The sequence below is a fragment of the Lolium rigidum genome, chromosome 5 (genome assembly GCF_022539505.1).
Source record: "Lolium rigidum isolate FL_2022 chromosome 5, APGP_CSIRO_Lrig_0.1, whole genome shotgun sequence".
Classification (NCBI taxonomy): domain Eukaryota; kingdom Viridiplantae; phylum Streptophyta; class Magnoliopsida; order Poales; family Poaceae; genus Lolium; species Lolium rigidum.
The window spans coordinates 44587597-44603204 of NC_061512.1; the positions used below are offsets into that span (position 1 = coordinate 44587597).

A 15608-nucleotide genomic window follows, 5' to 3' on the forward strand; every position below is an offset into this window, starting at 1 on the left:
GCCGCGCGAGCCTATGGTGTAGAGGCCCTGGGCCTCCTCTCCGTCTCCCCTTTGGTGTTCTGGTCCGTCTCGGTGAAATAAGATGTTTGGCTTTTGTTTCGTCGAATTCCGAGAATATTGCCCGAACAGCCTTTCTGGAACCAAAAACAGCAGAAAACAGAAACTGGCACTTCGGCATCTTGTTAATATGTTAGTTCCGTAAAATGCATCAAAACGATATAAAGTATGAATAAAACATGTAGGTATTGTCATAAAACTAGCATGGAACATAAGAAATTATAGATACGTTCGAGACGTATCAGTCCTAAGTTGAGATCTATCAAAAACGAGAAATCAAATGTGATCTATCTCCTTGGACCTTTGTACAGGCGGCATAGAGGTACCCCTTTGTGACACTTGGTTGAAACATATGTAATGCAATGATAATCCATGGAAATCCAAGCTAATTAGGACAAGGTGCGAGCACTATTGGTATTCTATGCATGAGGCTTGCAACTTATAGGATGTCTTATGCATAACACATATGAATTATTACTACCGTTGACAAAATTGTTTCTATGTTTTCAAAATAAAAGCTCTAGCACAAAAATAGTAATCCATGCTTCCCTCTGCAAAGGGCCTTTCTTTTACTTTTATGTTGAGTCAGTTTACCTACTTCTCTCTATCTTAGAAGTAAACACTTGTGTCAACTACGTGCATTGATTCCTACATATTTGCTTATTTGCATTCATCATATTACTTTGTGTTGACAATCATCCATGAGATATACATCCATGAGATATACATGTTGAAGTTGAAAGCAACTGCTGAAACTTATATCTTCCTTTGTGTTGCTTCAAAACTTTCTACTAAGAATCTATTGCTTTATGGGTTAACTCTTATGCAAGACTTATTGATGCTTGTCTTGAAAGTACTATTTATGAAAAGTCTTTGCTATATGATTCAGTTGTTTAGTCATTATCTTTACCATTGCCTTGAGTAACTTCATTCATCTCATATGCTTTACAATAGTATGATCAAGATTATGTTAGTAGCATGTCACTTCAGAAATTATCCTTGCTATCGTTTATCTACTCGAGGGCGAGTAGGAACTAACCTTGGGGATGCTTGATACGTCTCCAACGTATCTATAATTTCTTATGTTCCATGCTAGTTTTATGACAATACCTATATGTTTTGCTCTCACTTTATAATGATTTTATGCATTTTCCGGAACTAACCTATTAACAAGATGCCACAGTGTCAGTTCATGTTTTCTGTTGTTTTTGGTTCCAGAAAGGCTGTTCGGGCAATATTCTCGGAATTGGACGAAACAAAAGCCCAAGACCTTATTTTCCCTGAAATGTTCCAGAACACCGAAGGAGAGCCAGAGGGGGGCCAAGGGGGACCCACACCATAGGGGGGCGGGTCCCACCCTGGCCGCGCCGCCCTATGGGGTGGGCCCCCTAGGCACCCCCTCGCGCCGCCTCTTTTCCTATAAAGTCCCTCGTGACCTAAAAACCCGATACCAATTGACGAAACTCCAGAAAGACTCCAGGGGCGCCGCCGCAATCGCGAAACTCCGTTTCGGGGGACAGAAGTCTCTGTTCCGGCACGCCGCCGGGACGGGGAATTGCCCCCGGAGTCATCTCCATCGACACCACCGCCATTTTCATCGTTGTTGTTGTCTCCCATGATGAGGAGGGAGTAGTCCTCCCCCGAGGCTGAGGGCTCTACCGGTAGCTATGTGGTTCATCTCTCTCTCCCATGGTGTGATCTTTATGTGATCATGAGCTTTGTATCACTATTAATCTATGTGCTACTCTAGTGATGTTATTAAAGTAGTCTATTCCTCCTCCATGATGTAATGTTGACAGTGTGTGCATCATGTAATACTTGGCGTAGGTTATGATTGTAATCTCTTGTAGATTATGAAGTTAACTATTACTATGATAGTATTGATGTGATCTATTACCCCTTTCATAGATATTGTTTTTTTTTTGAAATAGATATTGTTGACAGTGTGTATGCTATGTTAGTACTCGGTCTAAATTGCAACGGTCTATTATGCACTCTAGAGGTTACTTTAATATGAACTCCGGACGTTGTGGAACTTGTTTACTCCGGCTTGAGGTGTGCTTTTATAGCCCTACACAATGAATGGTGTTTGTTATCCAACAAAAGAGTGTAGAGTAGTTTTATTATGTGATTATTGTTGAGAGTGTCCACTAGTGAAACTATGATCCCTAGGCCTTGTTTCCAAATATCGAATCACCGTTTATTTACTGTTCTACTGCATGTTTACTTGCTGCCATATTTATTTCAGATTGTTATTACCACTCATATTCATCCATATCACTTGCATCTTACTATCTCTTCGCCGAACTAGTGCACCTATACATCCGACAAGTGTATTAGGTGTGTTGGGGACACAAGAGACTTCTTGTATCGTAATTGCAGGGTTGCTTGAGAGGGATATCTTTGACCTCTACCTCCCCGAGTTCGATAAACCTTGGGTGATTCACTTAAGGGAAACTTGCTGCTGTTCTACAAACCTCTGCTCTTGGAGGCCCAACACTGTCTACAGGAATAGAAGCGTGCGTAGACATCACCTTACTGTTTCGTTTGAAATCCATTCAGTTGTCTGAAGGGCAAGATGAATTTCGTTGGAACTTACATTCCAATGAAAAATTCTTAGTAAGTTCATTGTACAATGCCATTATCCAACCAAAAATACCAGTTGATAAAAACAAGAAGATTTGGAAGATGAAAATACCGCTCAAAATTAAGATTTTTGGCTGGTATTTGCGTCGAGGATTAATCCAAACCAAAGATAATCTCGTGAAACGTAATTAGCATGGGAGTACGCAGTGTGTTTTTTGTCAACACAATGAGACGATTAAATACTTGTTCTTCCAATGTCACTTTGTCGGGTCTATATGGTCATGCATCCAAGTAGCTTCTGATTTGTATCCCCCACTAGTGTGGCCAATATCTTTGGTAATTGACTTCATGGTATCGATCACAGATTTGGAATGTTTATTAGGGTGAGGGCGTTTTCCATTATATGGTCGCTATGACTGTGTAGAAATGACAAAGTTTTTAATGACAAGAATTGTTCTATTTTGCAGGTTATCTACAGATGTACCGCTACTCTCCATTCGTGGTCTACGTTGCAGAAGGTGGAGAACCGCGACCTGTTTACGGAGGTCTGTACACGGTTGGAGAACACGCCAGGGATACTTTTTCCCTACATAGGTGGCAGCATAATCTACGGATTGGGCCTCCGCCTTCACCTTAGCCGTTTTACAATCGCTCATATCTGATATGTAATTCGCCTTTTTTAGCACTCTAGACTTTCGAGAATTTTTGAACGGCTGTGTGCATCTTAGCTATGCAGAGGTCAGGTGTAATTGTTTTTTTATAAGTAATAAAGCATCCATTATAAAAAAACGGGTACCACTGCGTCGGTGGCGAGCACAGGGGACGGGGCACGAGTCGACGATGTGGTGGAGGTGGAGGCAAGGCTAAACGGCAGCGGCACACCAACGTCTGGCGAAGCAGGCAAGCAGCGCAGGTGGACCTCCGCCCGGGCACACGGAGACGACGAACTAACGGCGGCGTTGGGAACCACTGTTGTCCAAGATGCAAATCACCGTTGTCGTTGGTGAGCGGATCACACAGCAGACCAGCCGTCGGGGCCGGAGCCGCTTCAAGGTGAGAAGCTGCATCAGAGCTTCTCGTCGACGACCGCGAAACCGAGCCACATCACGACCGCATAAGAGCTCGGCCAGGGGATCTCACGGCGGCGAAGAACTTGGAAGGGATCACCTCGTGACGACAGCCGCTGCTGAATGTCGCTCTCCAATTCCTTGATCCTTGCGGCATCCAAGCTCCATCGGCCACCGATCTGGAGCATGCTCCACTCGAGCCCGCATCGTCTTTCGGGGCATCGAACAGTGCAGCATGCGGGACAGCCGCAGGGATGGAGCCAGCTTTCGATCTTGAGGGGGGCAAAATAGTGTTGTAAACTTCATGAGGGGGCAGAGTAAGCTAAATCAGCAAGAAATTATAGTTCTAGTGAGCAGTATTCTTCATAAAATCCAAACCATAGGGGGGGCACAGCCCCCCCCCCCCCCCCTCGCCCCCCTTGTCTCCGTCCCTGGACAGCCGGCAAAGCAGGAGCTTCGTGTAGGGGAGAGATGAGGCAAGAAGAGACCGATGAGATAAATGTGAAAATAATAAATAAAATAAAGGAAAATAAAACAAGGCATACATAGGGATATGGCACCATGGCCGCTTTGACCGCTGGGCAAAATTCCACCCTACGACAATTAGGACAGAACTGCCCACCACTATCTCAAACTATCACAGCTATGGCCACACCAAACCGCTCCAAAGCGAAAAAATGGTCTCTAAAAATTTCAAGATGGCACCCAAACTGCGCACAAAAAAAAAAACAATGTGAAAATCAAACTCAATGTACCATACTGTCAGCACGTTAGTATAGTACTTATTTTAATCTGTCTACGTGAAAAGTGTGTTTGGTACATGAACACCAGGATTTTTTAAATCATATTTTTTGGATTACAAAAAAATTTAAATTAAATATCCACATACATGCAAACACTCTGAAGGTACGGTAGAAATTTTGGAGAAAAATATGTTATATTTTAAACTATACAAAAAAGACAAACCTCTGACAAATATCTACTCCTATACGTAGCCACAAATTTGTTTTTTTCATGTAGCTCAAAATACAGTGCAATTTCTACCGAAATTTCACACGAGTATTCAGGATATATGTTTGTATTCATGAAATAAATGTGACGATTTTTTTAAATATTTTGAAAACTGGGAGCATTACTGCTCGTTTGCACCAAATGTGCTTCCGGTTTGATGGGAGTTTTTAATTAGTAAATATAAGATATAAGATGCTTGTGCTACTAACTTTACTTCTTATCTAGCATCTATATTGAAGGAGAATGTTGAGCTAAAAACTCAATTTACTTTGCTAACTAGCAATTATGGGAAATTCAAAAAAAGTCATGGAAAGCTCTCTAGCTCCCATGATAATGTTCTAGTCTCCTATGATAGGCTAAAGTTAGCTCATGAGGCTATCATGTCAAACGTAATATCTTGTGAGCCTTGTGTGGACACTAGCATTACTTCTCAAAATGCAATATTGCGATGTGCTAGCTCTTGTTTTTCATCCACTCATACTATTTCTATATCTTGTGGTGAATTACCCTCATTTCTCTAACAATGGAGGTTCTACTTCCTCTAGTACTTTTGTGGTTACTGGCCATGTAGAGGAAATCAAAGAGCTTAAGTCCCAAGTCACTTCTTTGAAGAAAGACTTGGTAAAGAGTAATGAAGGGAAGAGCAAACTTGACGCTACGTTGAGCGAGCGACAATCTTTCAATGACAAAAGTGTACTTGGATTCAACTTCAACTAGAAGAATAAGTCCAAGATCAACAAGAAGAAGAAGGGTCAATGACAACTCAAGGATCCGACCAAGATTGTGTGCTTCAAGTACAAAATTGAAGGGCATTATGTTAGATCTCGCCATTTGAAGAAAAAACCCGCTTAATGACAAGCAAAAAAAAGGAAGCGGCCTCAAGTTGAACCTCGGGGTCTACCTCAAGTTGAAGAAAGGTCGATGCCCAAGAAGAATCGAGCCAATGCTCCTATTATTGAGAAATCAATTCAGAAGAATGAGGAGAGAAGAACTTGCTACATATGCCGTGAGAAGGGTCACTCCTCCTTTTGCACTATTGGTACCTCATTCAATCTTTCCATCATTGATGATGTTTATTCTCTTCGTAAGAATGAGGTTGGCAATATGTTTGCCAAATATGTAGGCGTTCAAAGTGGTTTCATAAAAAAAACCATTTAGATTAGCAAGTCTATTATGATTAACCTCTTAGGATCCAACTTAGTTAAGAATCAACAAGCCAAACTTTAATCAATAGGTATTTTCAGAGGGTGTCGGCGTATTGGAAACCATGGTTCCCATAGCGATGTCCACGCCGAGAGCGAATAGCCAACATCCACACCACTCTTAATAGAGTAATACTTAGTCACAACAATCAATTCCCCTTGATACTCGTGCTCGATTTATCATGGTATGACTACTTTTTTTTCGAACTTGCCTCATAATTCACTTAAATCTATGAATCGCACGCAGCCACGCCCTACCCTTATGAGCACTTTCGAGACAGTAAGTCTTATAAACTTAAACTGACATTGACAAATCACTGCATGCGTCTCGTTGTCCGTGGGATCTAGAGATTGACGAAGTCACCACATACGTCTTGCTATAGATGGCAACGTTGTCTCCAACTGAAAGATTATTCCACCTTTAATAAAACATCAAAATGTGAATTTAAACTTTGCTGAGTTGGGATGCCACCGTCATCCTGATTTTCATGTTATGACTAGTTTGAGATAGAGGTTTTGTGAAAACGGCGGGCAGTAGCCTCGTCCGTACGTCCTCCGCGTCACTCATCAGGTTCCGCACACGCCGTGTGCACCGAACTGCCCCGCCGTGCAGCCGCAGCCGGCCCCTGGAGCAACCCGGGAGCCACACCCTGTTTCCATTTTAAGAATGGGGAAGAAGACCAATAATGATTTCTTCAAATGGCAAGCAGGCGTTGACCAATACGACCCACACGCAACGCAACGCAGATGCAACGGAGTGGATCACATCGCCACACCTGACCTCATGATCCATATATATATATATATACACAGACTTCCGATCCGACAGCTTATCATCGCGTCCTTTTCAGATGCAGAGATAAGCTAGCTAGCAGGCGCTGACTTTGCTCGGCTCGCGCGCGGCGGCGAGCCGCACCTACCTCGCCGGACGAGCACGGAGGGGCGCGCGAATGCATGGCGGCGCTGCAGATCGCCTTCGCCGTCATCAGCGTGGCGGTGGTCGTCGTCATCGCCTACTTCCTCCACACCTGCTCGCGGGAGGCCACGCCCATTCCGCCGATGCCGACGCCGCCCGGCACCGCTGAGGATGCGGCGGCGACGGCGGGCGGCGACGTTGAGCTGGGGATGGACGAGGCCGCGATCAGCGCGCTGCCCAGGGTAGTGGTGCACGGCGGGGACGCGGCAACGGCGGAAGCTTCCTGCGCGGTGTGCCTCGGGGATTACGACCGGGGAGACGTGCTCCGTGTGCTTCCAGGCTGCGACCACTCCTTCCACCGGCCGTGCGTCGACCAGTGGCTCCGCCTCCGCCCCAGCTGCCCCGTCTGCCGCACGCCGCCGGCGCCCACAGCCCCCTCGCCCGCCCAAGCCGCCAATGATTAGTTCTTAGGGAACTCCGGCATGTAAAGAGAAAGTGTTTATATTATGTACGAAAGAGGAATGGCGAATGTAATTTTGTGGCACCGCAATTTCATGCGAAATACTAGTTCTCAGACTGATTAATACATTGTTGTACGAAACATACACAAGACAACCCTCATTTATTCATTGGAGATAAACAACAGCGTACAAAGGGCAGAGTATTCAGGTCTCACAATACATCACAGGTACACATTGACAAACAGACAGACACACAGACGGCGGTATATGTGTTCCCTAAGATTAATGAGCTTACAAGTTAGATAAACAGACGATGTGGATTGAGGTACATGTATGTTGCGCCGGCGGGGCAATGCCAAAGGGCCGCATAGGGCGGCCGCCCACGCCGGCCATACAAAATGTGACTAAATGCAGAGCCTACGTACTTACCGGTGCTCATCACCCAGTAACGTCAGACTGGCTAAATTAACATGCTTACCCGACACAGACTGATTGATTACAATGCGAATGTGAATGATCGATCCTAGGAGACGCGGGCACGGCGGAGGAAGGGCGAGAGGAGCTGCTTCAGGTGCACTTCACCGTCGAGGCGCCAGGCGACATCTGCCCGTTGCTGACAGCAGGGGATGACTCATTGGTGGCTGCGCCGGGCTGCTGGCTATCTACTGCGGCAGCATCTGCTTTGCCTTCAGATTCCGGAGCAGGAGGAGGAACAGCAGGGTCGCTGGGAGCAGCAACTGAGTTCTCGGTGGGGATACTCACTGGAGGGGCTACTTCCTCTGTAGTCACCCCCTCGGAACTTGCAGGAGGAGCAGCAACGGCCTCAGCTGGCTTTGCATCTTCCTTCTTCTCTTCCGCTTGTGCAGGAGGATCGGCAATGGTCTCAACTGGCTTTGCATCTTCCTTCTTTTCTTCCGCTTGTGCAGGAGGAGCGGCATTGGCCCCAACCGGTGCAATAGGGGCAGCGGCCTCAGCTGGTGCAGCAGGGGCTACGACCTCAACTAGCTTCTCATCTTCCTTTACATCTTCCACAGGTGCCGGAGCAGCCACATCACCCTTCTCTGTGGAATCTTCAGTTTTCGCCTCTTCAGCAGGCTTCATCTCCACATCAGTGCTTTCTACAGCATCTTTGGCCTCTTCAGCTGGCTTCATCTCCACATCGGTGCTCTCTACAGCAACCTCTTCAGCAGGCTTCGTCTCCACATTGGTGCTCTTTGCAGCATCTTCACTGGGGGCCTCCTTGCCAGCCTGAGCCTCCTTATCTTCTTCACCTTTAGGGGCATCCTCGCCAGCTTCAGCCTCTTTATCTTCTTCAACTTTAGGGGCCTCCTTGCCCGTCTCAGCTTCTTTGCCTTCCTCAGTTTCAGTATCCTCCTTCTTCTTGCCCTTTCTGCCACTTGCGCTCCTACTCCGTTTTGGGGTCTTCTCACCCTCGGGGCTATCAAATACCTTCACTTTCTCGCTAATCCGAGTAGACCGCCTCGGGGTATCACCTGCTCATAAACCATTTTGATCAGATCAGATATTCACGCACATGGATTCTACTGCATCTTATAGTTATTGATAGAAGTCACATAATGATGGATCACAAGGGGCAAAGGGCCTCTACCAGTACTCCAATCGAACTCCGATGAAGCAGGGCCTCCAGGGTTTGCCTTTAGGTACTGGTTCAGCTGCCTCTTGTTCTTGATTTCCTCTCCAGTTGGTGATACAAAAATGATCTCAGATTTTCCCCGACTTTGGGGAGTAAACTGCCGTATTAGGAAAGCAGGGATGTTAGTTGATAGCACCGTATAGAGAATGAACATAGTAAATAAATAAAAATACATGGCTCAAAATAAAAAAATTCTAACACTGGAACCCAATTTAACACCTTATAAAATATAAACATCATTAGGAACAAGAACATGTGGAACATAAGAACCTTTTTTACTGCTCAGTGGTTACTATTTAGTGATAAATAAACAATTTATTAGTTAAACATCGTACTTACGATCCCTAATAATGTTTGATATTACTGTTTGGCTTGTAATATTCAAGCATTGCCTTCTATTTCGATATTACTACCATGTCACACAGGTACACAATTGAACAAGTGAGGCAGAATCCGAACTCCTTCACCTTAATAATGTCAGGTTATATTGGCTGTCTTGTATTCAAGCACTTCCTTCTATTCGATACCTCAACGCATATTCCCACCGATACACACAAAAATCAAGCTGGGGCAGAATTTAAGTCTAGCTTCACCCAGCTCTATAGGTATTGCTAATTAGCCACTGTAATCAGTGTCATCAACCACCAAGAGAACTTGTGCAGAAGCACACTTAATGTTAACAACTCGTAGCTAGCGCCCAACAGTATTTACATAACTACATAGTACGTTAAAGAGGGTATAAGAGATAACAATCTCAAGATAGGCACACAACACACACCAAGATAACTTATGCAGAAGTATACTTAATGCTAACAACTATTCCCTCCGCTCGGAAATAAGTTCCGCAGATTTGTCTAGATTCGCATGTATCTAGATGCGTTTTAGTGTGTAGATACATGCGAATCTAGACAAATCTTCGCCATTTATTTCCAAACAGAGGGAGTAGTAGATATCACCCAACAGTAATTACATGACTACACAGTACATTAAAGAGGGTAGAAGATAACAATCTCAAGATAAGACACATGAAAGTTAATAATTCTAAGATGAAAAAGGAGAATCCAAATATCAAGTACTACCCTATTACCGCAAAAAGGCAACATACAGCAAAAAACTTCAGCTGAAGTGTGTACAGTAAAAAAACATCTCAGGATTCAGTAAGATAATCCAATTGAACAAACAATGTCAGAAAGCACACAAAAGTACTACTAAGAATGTTTTGTGTATATCCACAACTGGTACTATGAACTACGATTACTTCACGCACACTAGCAATGGTTCACATAAATTTAATCTAATTCTGGTATTTGGTCCATGGACCTTAGGGATGCACGTGGGGTCCTGCCTATATTCCGCCTCTAGTTCATCACCTTAATGGACCTAGTTTCAGAGGTCCCATGGTGTCACCTTTATGGATTATCTCAAGGAGCCTATTTATAAAGGAAATGTTGCATCCACAAGAATGCTACTTAATCGATCTTGTGTGACATAACAACGGTAAGAGAAGACACACCTAAAATTGCAAAAGGAATCGCATTCTGCATTTCCAAGAATGCTTCAGTTTGGTCCGATAATTTAGTGTCACTCAACTTGTGCAGTCAGCGCCACAGATTTCATAGATGACTTTTAGGCACACTCATTCCAAGCACAGTTGTTAACCATTTTGGAGTAAAATCACATATATATTTTAAAAAAATAAAGTGAAACACAGTCAAATAAACTGGAAGGCCAGTCAATAAAGTGGACAGACAGAACCACACAAATACAAAAGGAAAATTATGAATGTTTTTCTACTTGAAATAAACTATCGCAGATTTGAAACCACCTTTCCACTCAAATCAAGAATGATGCAACTTAAAAAAGTTGTGAACGATTCAAACCAAAGACCAACTAGTTACAGGACGCTGATGCTCACAAACCAGGCACGATATGTTTTGGGGACACAAGAAAACAACATTTGAACACAAATATGGCAATATGCGTGCAACCACGTAACCAGTTTACCGACCATAACACATGACGAGTCCATGTGCTACCAGAGAGACTGTGCCCTCTCGACGCCATAGCAACATAATATTTAATGGTCCAATCATATCACGAAAAGATAGGTAAAATCCAAACTGATAATCAAATAAGTAGCCCATTTCCCTATACGACAAATTAATAATGACAACATAAGTAGCTATGTGAATTTTCAAGTTGCAACCAAACTCTTTTCAGAGAAGTACAACACTTCACTTATATCATCTGGCCAAATAACATTTATCATCTAGAGCAACTAGAAAAAACGCTTTGTACAGAATGAGCTATTCAATACATTCTGGATATGTGCTTAATGCAATAGCAAAACTAGGAAGTCCAACCGCCGTAAACACATCCGATAATGGACAAATAAGCTCGGAAGCTCGGAAGCATGGGGAGTCTAACCGCCATAAGCACATCCACTGAAGAGGTAAACAAGTTCCTAAACTGATAAGATAGTAACTTGTTGAGACTTTCCAATGCAACCCTAGAAAATCACAATGGGCAAATGGACACCTAAGCTGACGGATTGCAAGCATTCGAAACTCTGTCAAACAATTTGCTGCCAACCTAAGGAAAACCCAATTGGTCCGGCATACCAGTGCCAACGTGCTTTCAAATTTCTGGCACAACGCAGTTGAATCAGTTTGTCCTCACATAGCGTTATCTAATATAAGGCTTATATTTTGGGACAGAGGTAATAAAAGCAAAACGAAAAGTGCAAGGCAACAAGGTTCGCTGTAATGGCAACAAATCGCCATCCTGAACGGGGAGACTCAATCGTCAATGGCACGCAGCAGATTACAGCTGCAAACTCAGAAACCCCTCCCATGTCCATTTTCCAACCCTTGCCAAAATAAGGCTAGCCATTCCCGAAGCAGGCCATACCACAGGGCCAACCCAAGCCCCCAAATCTGAAAACAAACAAAATCCACTGCACGTACACAGCAGCAGGTGGAGACAGTTTTGGGTATCTATCTGCCCCCAGACTAATCGAGCTCCGAGGCACTGAACTCCAGGGATAACAGCCTCCATAAGAGGAACGATTCTGCCTCACCAACCATGACATGGCACGCACGCTCCAGCAACCACAACACATTCCTCTGAGCTCACAGTACGGGCACGCACGCTCCAACAAGCACAGCACATTCCTCTCATCTCACAGTACGGGCACGCACACACACGGAGCTCGAATCGAGCTCGGAGACCGCCAGGAGCACCAGCCCGAGCTCAATAGCCTACCCGCAGCTCACCGAAACCCTAGAACCGAACGGGGTAAAATCGCTAGAACCCTAACCCCCCGACGAAACCCTCGAATCCAGCTCGAATTCGCGCTCACCCAGCCGCGGTCCTGCCCCGCTCTGCCTAAACCCCCGCGAATTCACACTCTACAGGGCCCAATTCGACGCAATTCGAAGCGCTTCAGTTGGTAGTAGGTAGCTAGCGAGCGAGCTGTTCCAGATGCGACGGTGCTAGTGGGCAGTAATACCTTCTTGGTCCAGCCCTCGGGCGCGGGCATCTCGACGGACACGAGCTCCTCTCCTCCGCCGGTGGCCGCCATGGTTCTCGGTCGAGTTTGGGGGTTCCCGCTCCTGGCTGGATGGATGGAGTGGTGCAGGTGGGGGGGGAGAGGGGAAACGAGGGACGTGTGGGGATTTGCGGATTTTTATATCTCTCTATCCTACCCCGTTCTGGGAGATAAATAATTAATAATTAACGGCTCCTTTCCGGATACACCCTTCGCACACCCAGTTCCAGCACGTGTCTCGCCGACGTGTGGGCCGGGGGCTCTAACTTCCGCAGCGGGACCCACGCGCCAGTGGGTACGGTGGTAGAGGGTTTGGTAGGTTGTCGCGCGTCGGTCGAGACAAGCGGTGGGTCACGCACGGGACACGGTGTGGGCGGGGATCGGGGTTCCACGGACGCGGTCCATGCACCGCACGAGCTCTCTGCGAACGGGATTCGACTATCTGACTATGGACCTGGTCCAGGAACGCGTCGTGGCGGAGAAAAGGTCGGGACTGAGCGCGCGGGGTCCAAAACTGCATTGCAGCGCGGGGCGTTGGAGTCCGGGGCTGCGGGAGCGGGGCGGGAAGGCGACGAATATTCGTGCGCGGCGGAGGTGGCACGTGGGGCCGCCGCGTCACCGGGATCCGCGTCAGCGTGTGCAACGCCAGGTGGCGACCTCGGCGTGGATAAGGGCTGTGCAGCGGGCGCGGCGCCGCGCGTCGGCCACGTGGCGTGGTAGCTCGTGGGCTGGTCTGGTCGTGTGGTTCGGCTGGGCCGTTGCTAGTGGGATGGGCTGCGCTGGGCTGGGCTGGCTAGAAGGATGGGGAGGTCTGGGTAAATCGTCTTCTGGTCGTATGGTTGGGCTGAGCCCATTCCATAACACCTTCCATGGTATCTCACACGCACGCCCACGCTCAGTCTAAAATAACTCCTTTTCCCAAGTTCGACAGGTTTTGCAATGAAAACAAAAGAAAAAAACAAATATCAGCACTAGCGCAACTTTGTAATCTTCCGAATCTCCCCAAAAAATGTTGCCCACTGGTTCGAAGCGACTTCGATTCCCGCGTGCCCCGCAAAGTTTGCCACATGCATTGCGCGTCTATAGCTCTACTGTACATGTAGCTTCGTGGGGTGCTAATTGGATCGTGTTGTACCTAGGTCGCCACAGGTGCGCCTCGTTTCCCACATGCCACAGAGGTCAACAACACCTTCGATGATGGCAGATACTCAATGTCGTCGCCTCGACCTACACCCTCTTTGTCGTGCAACATCCATTGTGGACGCCACCTTTGGGGAGGAGGGAAGGATTGGGCATACCACCGTACTTCATCGGGCCGTTCACTAAACTAACCCATTTCAATTGTTAATTACTGTTTGACCTTTAAAGCAAAACAAAAACTATACCGGACGCCTCAAATCTTCAAAAGCTTCCCGAAAAAACTGTTCTATTTTCGTGGGAGCAGCCTGAATTCTAGAGGAACTCCCCTACAAATCTCGCAAAACATGACTTGTTTAGCGATGAGAATTTGAGCATGTTTCAACTGAGTCTCGGTCTCTTACAAGCACACCTTCCCTACTCCATCACTTGAGAATCGACCCAACTTGAACCGGGCGTACCTGAGGCCGTCCTTGTCAGTGACCCACCGAGTAGCGATTAATCACCCAATTAATCGCTAAATCGACCGATTTTTTGAACAATGGTTTTGGCCATTTACCAGTAGTTAGCGATATGACAAGAGTTAGTCACCGGATCTCTCCGACCTGAATTGGTGCTTGCTGGTGGTGATGCTTCTCCTCGTGGCGCTCCTATGGGCAGAGCCAGAGGTTGGAGACGATACAACACTTGTTGCTCCACAAATAAGATATGAGGCCTCGATGAGCTTCAATTTTTGGAGTTATCATTGCTTTCTTCTATGGCCGACCGTGGGCGCGAGGGGAAAAGTAGTGTCGGCGTTCTAGAATATCAAGATTGGCTAAGGCGGGGTGTATATGTTGCAATGACATGTTGTACTATGGTAGTCCTTCGTAGACCACCAATCTTCGATCCAAAGGGAGGCATCTTGCGGCGCCGTGAAGACATATGTTCAACCTCCAACACTGGAGGCCCTTCTTCGGTGGTGCGGTGATAAGACTCTTCATCTTTTTCATCCAAAATGGTCTTATCCACCGCGATGAAGATGGTGGTTGACCACAGATCTGGACTTCGATGGTGAGGCAGATGGACTTGATTTTGATTTTAAAAAAAATCTGTGTACACACAATGATCACAATGAATTTAATTGCGGTGATTAGAGATGCAATTTCTAACACCAAAAGGTTAGAAATTGGCAGGGACAGGTGTCCAGCGACAATAGGTGTACTCTGCAACCTCACTAAGCCAATTAATAAAATGATTAATCACCGTAGCTTAGAGCGCACACAACAAAGTGGTCAACAACAGCAAAAAGGTAGCTTTTCAACCCTGCAATGGCCGTGAGAGCAAGTACCTGAGGACCTGCCCTATATGCTTTTAGTTTCAGTGCCAGGATTGGTTCTGTACACAAAAGGCACTATTGCGCTTGGTTGGTGAACCTCTGGATTTTTCCAGCTCTCTTCGCAGCAGGTGGTGACCTGGTGTGATTCTGCTCAATATTAGGAGCCATGTAGGGTAAGAAAGTTTCACCTTCCAGAGGTCTTTCCAGTTCCCATGAACCCTAAAACCCAGTAATATGTAAACCATGCTGCAACTTGCTTTCCTTACTGTAATAACGTATTTCTGATTTTTCTAAATCAGCTCACATGTGGCCCACATGATGGGCATGTACAAAGTCAGAGTTGACCCAAGAAAAGGTGATGCCAACTAGCACTATCAAGAACACACACCATAGATATTAAAATTCCAAAAAGTGTTTGACCTGTCAAACATGATGTACACACACCTCATCTACACTTTCACAACGGCAGCTCACCTGTCACACTCAAAAGAAATTTGCTTGTGGTGGATCGGATGAGTGCCTGCCACGCACCGGAAAAGCAGAGCGTTGACAGCGAGAGGTTTTTAGTTCTGATAAGTCTTTGCAGCGATGCTGACATATAACTGTTCATTATCCAAGGATTATGTCATGCTCAGAAGGTGGTTAACTG

The 15608-nt window shown here is 45.9% G+C and overlaps 2 protein-coding genes across 2 annotated transcripts; one reads left to right on the top strand and one right to left on the bottom strand.

Annotated features, from left to right (window-relative positions):
- The first annotated feature begins 6877 nt into the window (after positions 1-6877).
- Positions 6878-7408, top strand: LOC124652940 (RING-H2 finger protein ATL70-like). The gene has a single exon (XM_047191988.1). It carries the CDS (start codon positions 6878-6880, stop codon positions 7301-7303), a length of 426 nt encoding a protein of 141 aa, XP_047047944.1. The 3' UTR covers positions 7304-7408.
- Positions 7409-7690: 282 nt separating this feature from the next.
- LOC124652370 (methyl-CpG-binding domain-containing protein 11-like) lies at positions 7691-12518 on the bottom strand. The gene is made up of 3 exons (XM_047191391.1): positions 12466-12518; positions 8910-9051; positions 7691-8793 (listed from the first exon to the last, which is right to left on the bottom strand). Exons 1-3 carry the CDS (start codon positions 12493-12495, stop codon positions 7868-7870), a joined length of 1098 nt encoding a protein of 365 aa, XP_047047347.1. The 5' UTR covers positions 12496-12518; the 3' UTR covers positions 7691-7867.
- Between the last annotated feature and the right edge of the window lie 3090 nt (positions 12519-15608).

Coding starts and splice junctions, on each gene's coding strand:
- LOC124652940 (XM_047191988.1), top strand. CDS start 6,878: ATGGCGGCGCTGCAGATCGCCTTCGCCGTCATCAGCGTGGCGGTGGTC.
- LOC124652370 (XM_047191391.1), bottom strand. CDS start 12,495: ATGCCCGCGCCCGAGGGCTGGACCAAGAAG. Junction 9,052..12,465: donor CCGAGGGCTGGACCAAGAAG/GTATTACTGCCC, acceptor CTAATACGGCAG/TTTACTCCCCAAAGTCGGGG. Junction 8,794..8,909: donor GGAGTTCGATTGGAGTACTG/GTAGAGGCCCTT, acceptor GTTTATGAGCAG/GTGATACCCCGAGGCGGTCT.